Here is a 7444-nt window from a genome sequence, read left to right as displayed (position 1 = left end):
GGGGTTTCACTGTGTGAGCCGGGATGGGATGGTCTCGATCTCCTGACCTCGTGATCCGCCCGCCTCGGCCTCCCAAAGTGCTGGGATTATAGGCGTGAGCCACCGCGCCCGGCCTGGCCCCCTGTTTCTATGAGGAAAACAGTCACTTCCAAGGCCTTCTCCTGCACGCCAGGCTGAGTTCCCACTGCAGGACTCTGCCCCGGTCTAGCAGAACTCCTCCAAATGCATCTCCAACCCCCTCTGGCCTCTCATCCCCTGGCCAAGCTGTCACCACCACCACCTGCACAGTGACTTGGGGTCAGTTTGCTCCTCCTGACCCACCTCCCAGCCCGCAGGTGCCTAGTTCTCCTTCCTGAAAATGTGTTTATGTGGCATCCAAGATTCTATGTCCTTTTTTTTTTTTCTTGAGACAGAATCTCACTCTGTTGCCCAGGCTGGAGTGCAGTGGCAGGATCTCGGCTCACTGCAACCTCTGCCTACCAGGTTCGAGCGATTCTCCCGCCTCAACCTCCCAAGTAGCTGGGATTATAGGTGCACGCCACCACACCTGGCTAATTTTTGTATTTTTAGTAGAGATGGGGTTTCACCGTGTTAGCCAGAATGGTCTCGATCTCCTGACCTCACGATCCTCCCGCCTTGGCCTCCCAAAGTGCTGGGATCACAGGTGTGAGCTACCACGCCCAGCCCTCACTCACAATTCTTACTCCACCCTCAGCCCTCCCTGTCCCCGAGTGCTGTCACCATCTGTCTGTCTTTGTCTCTCCTCCAAGGAACAACAGATGCTGAGAGCAAAGGCCCGGTCCGGTCCGGTCCGGTCTCCCTGAGCCCCGGTGACAGCGCAGGGCAAGACACTCAGTACATGTGCACGGAGTGGGAGAAGGTGCCTTGCCCAGCTGGAGTCCAAAGGAGGGCGCCGCTGGAGTTCAGCCCTTGTGGGCCTCTGCCTTCCGGGGGCGCGTGAGCACACACCTTCTGGCCACACGACCACGTGCCGCCTCAGCCACTGTGGACCCCGCCAAGTCCCTTCCTGTTTCCTCATTCTTTCATTTGCAAAATGGGGCCATGCAGCCACCTGACGGGTGACGGGAGAAGCAGTCGGGAGATGCGGCTGGCTGCCAGGTACTGCCACAGAGTAAGGCTTGGCAAATGCCTCTGAGTCTAAAACGGCAGTGGCCCTAGGAGCACAGGGCCTCGGGGCAGGGGCAGCGCCACACCTCACCTGAGATGTGTCCAGAGCTGAGGTCTAACTCAGCGTCTGTGCATCAGGGGAAGCTGGCTGCGGTCACAGCCAGCCCAGCGGCTCAAGGAGTCCACAAAGAGGTCACCTTGGCCCACACCACAGCTCTGGTGCATCTGGAGAGGGGGGTTGGTCTAGGCTGAAGTCGGGGGGAGCCTGGCCAGGGCCTGGGCACCAAGCACAGGGCAGAGGGAAAGGCCTCCAGCTCCTCCCGGCCCTGAGCACCAGCTCATCGCCCGCACCAGCCCTCCACACCCGGCTGCAGGGCAGGCAGGCAGGAGGGCGGGCACGTGTGACCTGCTGGCCTGTGGCTTGAGCGCAAAACCAGGTAGGGGAGACCTGTCTAGCAGTTCCTCAACCAGTTAAACACAGAATTGCCAAAGGACCCAGCAACTCCCGTCCTGGGTACAGACCAAAACAACCTGAAGCAGGCTCTCAAAGAGGCGTCTACACCCTCGCACTCACACAGCAGGATCACAACGGACCTGAAGCAGGCTCTCAAAGAGACGTCTGCGCCCTCGCGCTCACACAGCACGATGCACAACGGCCCAGAGGTGGGAGCAGTCCAGTGTCTGCCTGCAGACAAACGGGCACATGCAATGTGTTCCTCTACACAGGATATGATCCTGTCTTCACACACAAGGAAATCTCAGCGCTCGCCACAGCATCCGTGAACCTGGAGACATTAGCCTGAGTGAAACTGGCCAGTCACAAGAGAATGAATACCGCACTGTTTCACTCCTACGAGGTCCCTGGAGTCATAAGATTCATAGAGACAGAAAGTAGAGGCTGGGCACGGTGGCTCACGCCTGTCATCCCAGCCGTTTGGGAGGCCAAGGTGGAAAGATCATCTGAGGTCAGGAGTTCAAGACCAGCCTGGCCAACATGGTGAAACCCTGTCTCTACTGAAAATACAAAAATTAGCTGAGCGTGGGGGCCTGTGCCTGTAATCCCAGCTACTTGGGGGACTGAGGCAGCAGAATCGCTTGAACCCAGGAGGCAGAGGTGGCAGTGAGCTGAGATCGCCCCACTTCATTCCAGCCTGGGGAACAGAGCAAGACTCAGTCTCAAAAAAACAAAAAAGAAAGAAAAAAGAAAGTAGAAGGGTGGGTGCCCCAGACTGGGGAGAGGAAATCTGGAGCCGTTGCTGAATGGGGACAGAGCTTCAGTTTGGGAAGATGAGGAGGTTCTGGAGATGACAGTGGTGGCAGTGGCACGGTGAGGTGAATATGCTCAAGGTCCCTGAACTGTGCACTCAAAATGATGAGAAGGTAAATTATCCTTTTTTAAAAAAATCCGGCCGGGCGCAGTGGCTCATGCCTGTAATCCCAGCACTTTGGGAGGCTGAGGCGGGTGGATCACGAGGTCAGGAGATCGAGACCATCCTGGCTAACATGGTGAAACCCCGTCTCTACTAAAACTACAAAAAATTAGCCAGGCTTGGTGGTGGGTGCCTATAGTCCCAGCCACTCGGGAGGCTGAGGCAGGAGAATGGCGTGAACCCAGGAGGTGGAGCTTGCAGTGAGCTGAGATGGCGCCACTGCACTCCAGCCTGGGCGACAGAGCGAGACTCCGTCTCAAAAAAAAGAAAGAAAAAAATCCAACCTAGTTTGGCTGCTGCCCTGGGGAGTGAAGGGAGTCTGCCCAGCCCTCGCCCACATTCAGCAGCCTTCTTCCCACCCTCACCCATGCCAGGCCAAATTCCTGAAACTCCTCTCCACCAAGGGAATTGCTACCAGCAATTTCTGAAATGTCACCTCGGCCCTGAAGCCTTCCTGGGTTGAATGAGGAGGCTGAGCTGTGAGTCTGCCCCATCAGCCTTGCAAGCACAGGCTCGGGTTCCACCCTGAGCCTCAAGGACTGGCCTCCAGGGTCACTCATGCCCCATTATCCCTGGGGCTGGGGCCACCCTGGAGCCTGGATCTGGCTGGGGCCTCAGGTGTGGAATGAAGGAGCAATACCTGAACCACCAGGGCCTCCACAAGAGGGTCCCAGCCATCTTCCTGCTTCCTAGGAACAGACTTCCTCTCAGAGCCAGGCCTCCAGAACCAGGGGCCCAGGGTGCCCCTGGGATTGCCGGGTCCATCTGGTGCTCCAGGTGCCTCAGACACCCAGGTGACACGAAGTACCAGTCACCACCTGCTCTCCAACCCAGTTAAAGAGCCCAGACACAGGCCAGGCGCTGTGGCTCATGCCTGTAATTCCAGCATTTTAGGAGGCCGAGGCAGGAGGACTGCTTGAGGCCAGGAGTTCGAGACCAGCCTGGCCAACATGGCAAAACCCTGTCTCTACCAAAAAAAAAAAAAAAAAAAAATACAAAAATTAGGCTGGGAGCAGTGGCTCACACCTGGAATCCCAGCACTTTGGGAGTCCGAGGCAGGTGGATCCCTTGAGGTCAGGAGTTCGAGACCAACCTGGCCAATATGATGAAACCCCATCTCTACTAAAAACACAAAAATTAGCCAGGGGTGGTTGTGCACGCCTGAAATCCCAGCTACTTGGGAGACTGAGGCAGGAGAATGAGAATCGCTTGAACTGGGAGTTGGAGGTTGCAGTGAGGAAAGATCACACCACTGTACTGCAGCTTGGGTGACATCAAGAGACTCTCTTAAAAAAAAAAAAAAAAAATTAGCCGGGCATGGTGGCATGGACCCTTAGTCCCAGCTACTCAAGAGGCTGAGGTGGGAGGATTGCTTGAGTCCTGGAGGCAGAGGCTGCAGTGAGTTGAGATTGAGCCACTGTACTCCAGCCTGGGTGACGCAACAGGACCTTATCACAAAAAAAAAAAGAAAAAAAGAGCTCAGACACCCCAGTCCTTCCGGGGCATCAGACGGGCTGAGACTCAAAGAGGAGAATATGTCTGTTTTTCTTTTTTTTTGAGACAGGGTCTCACTCTGGCCTAGGATGGAGTGTATCACGACTCACTGCAGCTTCCAACTCCTGGCCTCAAGCGATCCTCCCGCCTCAGCCTCCCAAAGCGTTGGAATTACAGGCGTGAGCCATGGCACCTGGTTCCTGTCCTCTGTTGCAATTAGGCAGGCAGCTCCAAGGATGCACAGAGGCACCTCCTCCCTCCCCCAAGCCCCACCCAGGATGGAGACCCCTACCCAGGTCTTGCAGGACAGTGGGTCCAAGCACGCCCCAACTCACCCAGCTGCCAGGCCTGTGAGGAGAGGCTCTCTGGGTGGCTGCTGGGTGAGGACCTGTTCAAGGTCAGGGGAACCCACTAGTGGGACAGATCATGAGAGTTTGGAAGGAGCTTCTGTGGAGGCCTCAGAGACCCCCAGACCATGTGGCTTCCCTCACATGGCCAGTAGGTGGGGCCTGCTCAAGTCCACCCCAGCACCCACAGGCCTGGCATTCAGAGGTGGCCTGGGTCTGCCTGATGTCCTGCTGTCCAGGTCTGCACCAGCCGAGAGCCAGTGCACAGGACAGTGTTCTGAGGTCAGGAGATCGAGACCCGCACCCGGGTGCGGGGCCCGGGGCACACTCTGCGCTCTGGCCGGCAAGGCCCACGGGCGGCCCCCAGCGGAAAGCAGAACGTGCTGGTCACCCCAGTCCCCATCAACACTGGAGTGGCTCCTTGTCACCCAGCTGGGCCACAGCAGGACCAGGAGGCCCCAGAGCAGCCACATCAGCAAGAAGTATAGCGCCCTCGAGGGTGTGCCATGGGGTCATGGGGGGCCGGGCAGCCCCCCGCTTCCTGACACCTCCTGTTCCACCCTGTAGCCACAGCCCTGGGGAGCGGGGACAAGCACAGCGGCCGGCTGTGACCCATATCCCCAGCTCCAGTTTGCAAGGCATCAGTCTCCCTGGCTGTGAAATGAGAACAACCCCTCACAGCATCCCCGCTCCATGGCGCTACCCGACAGAGGAGGCGAGTCACTGAGGTCATGGACCGATTCTGAGAAGGCACAGGTGCGGCCCTGTGCCCAGCAGCATGGGGCATGGGGAGGGCCGAGAACAGCTCTGTGGTGGGCCAGGCCAGAAGCTTAGCAGGTGGGCCAGGCACACCTGCACCCACTGGGAGGGGAGGGCCACTGAAGGGCCCAGCAGGCCAGGGAAGTGCCCTCTTTCTTCCTCCTGCCAGGCTGGGAGGCCCAGAGGGTAGCTGGAGAGGGGCTCTGAGTCCAGAGAAGCTGCTCCCAGGCTGTGTGGCCAGGGATCAGAGGTTCAGAGACAAGCCCAGCTCCCCTCCCTGTGGGCCACAGCAATCCCAGGCCAGGCCCTTTCCCGCTGACTCTCCAGGGGAGCATTCCTGAACAGGAGGAAATAAAGATCTGGGGGAAGAGAGTCTGGTGCGAGCCAGCCCAGGGGGCCGCCCCCAAGGCACCATTGCACGGGCCCTGCAGCCGCCCTGCCTCAGGAGACCACGGAAAGGCCGTGGGTCCTGCCTGTCTTTCTAGAAAAGCCTGTCACTATCTCCCCTCTGGGACACCCCAGCTCCTGGTGTGGACTCCCGGGCCAAGCTGTGGCTGGCCAGCAGCCACCACGACCTGGGGCTGGCAGAGACCCCTCCATCCGGGAGGGAATCAGGTCCTATTTCCGGGGTGTCCAGAGACTGCATGCTGAACCAGGGCCTTGGGGGCAAATGCAGGGTCTTCCCCCGCTCCCTCCCTGGGGACCTCAGCCATCGCTGGTGAGTTTCGGTTTGTCCCGAGGGGCTCAAGCTATTGGCCCCCAGATTCCTGGTGCGCCTGGGGTGGCAGGACTGCCCTGGCGGGGCCCTCTCCCCACAGCGCAGCGGGCCTGGGGCTGGCAGCTCCGAAGCAGGGAAGGGCTGGTCTGGGCACTGGGCCCCGTTCACAGCCAATGGCAGGACCAGTGGCCTGGAAGGGAGGGACTCCGCACCTTTGGACTCCAGTGCCTTGAAATCCCACAGACCTAGGAACCGAGTCAGGGATGCCCGGCCGGGAGAACGAACGGGCGGGCGGCAGGTGGACGAGGACCTGCGTCCGGCCCCACCTCTTCCAGGCCTCACCTGTCCTGGCGCCCGCCCCGGAGCAGCCAGGTGCAGGGAGCCGGGGGAGGGGCGCCGCTCACACCCAGGGACCCCCGGTGCGGGGAGGGAGTGAGGCATGACGTCACCGCGAGGTGGCCCCGGAGCCGGGGGACCCCACAGTCCAGCAGAGCCCTCCAGCCGGCCGCCCGTTCCCTCCCTGCAGCCAGCCCCGATTTCCTCTTTCTGTGCGGAGCCCGAGCTTTCGCAACGCGGCGGGCGGTCCGCGGTGACCGTCAGACACGCAGCCCGGCGGGGGAGGGGAGGCGGCGGCAGGGGGGTTTCCGGGGGTCCTGGGGGCGCCCCCCGCTCCGCCCGGCCCGGGGAGACGTCCGGGTCCCGCAGGTGCAGCCGGGCCCGGGCCCCATCCGAGCGCCGGCCCGGTGTTCAGCGCCGCCACCCCCGCGGCGTCCGCGGTCCCCCGCCCGGTCCCTGGGGCCCACCCAGGACCCACCCGGCACCCCGCGCCCACCCGGGACCCACCCGGCCCCGCGCCCATCCGGCCCACACCTACCCGGGGCGCCGCAGTCCGCGCAGCGCGCGTTCCCCGGCCGCTGCAGCAGCTCCAGGACCGCCCTGCGCCGCTCCTTGGCCATGGCCGCGATGCGCCCGCGATGCCGATGCCGGGGCCGGGGCCGGGAGCGTCCGCCGGCTCGCTAGGGCCCCGCGCAGGCCGCCCGCCGCCGCCGCCCCTGCGCCATGCCGGGCGGCCTCAGCCCGCGCGCCGGTTCCGCATTCCCGCCGCCCTCCGGGCTCCGCCGCCGCCGCTCGTGTCTTCGCCGCGGTCGCTAAGCAAGTGCCGGCGCGGGGCCCGGGGCGCACGCTGCGCTCTGGCCGGCAAGGCCCGCGGGCGGCCCCCAGCGGTGCAGGCGAGCGTGTGGCCTCCTCCCTCGGCCGCTCCGGCGCCCCCAGCCCGCGCGCCCCGGGGACCCGCCGGGAAGTCGCCCGCTGCCCGCCCCTCATCGCGCGCAGCACCCCACCTGCCTGGACGAGAGGCTGCCCCAAAACCTGGCTGGCCTGGATGGGACCCTCGTGCCGCCACGCGCGCTGGGACGGAGCCTGCACGCCTACTGTGGGGGGTGCAGAGGGCACCTGCCGAGGCCCCCAAGACCATGGGCACGGGGGTGCTCGTGCAAGGCAGGCGTGTGTGTTCTGTGCTAGGGACCAGGGCGCTCACACCATCCCTGCCTGGGAGGGGCGACCAGCAA

General features: G+C 62.3%; 1 protein-coding gene across 1 annotated transcript in view; it reads right to left on the bottom strand.

The window, feature by feature from the left end:
* Positions 1 to 7111, bottom strand: part of LOC111523707 (arf-GAP with dual PH domain-containing protein 1-like) — a 28457-nt gene extending 21346 nt beyond the window's left edge. The window contains exon 1 of the mRNA XM_023188512.1: positions 6751 to 7111. Within this exon, the coding sequence (XP_023044280.1) occupies positions 6751 to 6832 (82 nt within the window). The 5' untranslated portion in view covers positions 6833 to 7111. The remainder of the gene's footprint in view (positions 1 to 6750) is intronic.
* Between the last annotated feature and the right edge of the window lie 333 nt (positions 7112 to 7444).

This window comes from Piliocolobus tephrosceles, chromosome 8, assembly GCF_002776525.5.
Source record: "Piliocolobus tephrosceles isolate RC106 chromosome 8, ASM277652v3, whole genome shotgun sequence".
In the NCBI taxonomy this organism is placed as follows: domain Eukaryota; kingdom Metazoa; phylum Chordata; class Mammalia; order Primates; family Cercopithecidae; genus Piliocolobus; species Piliocolobus tephrosceles.
This window is presented reverse-complemented; position numbering and strand designations above follow the sequence as displayed.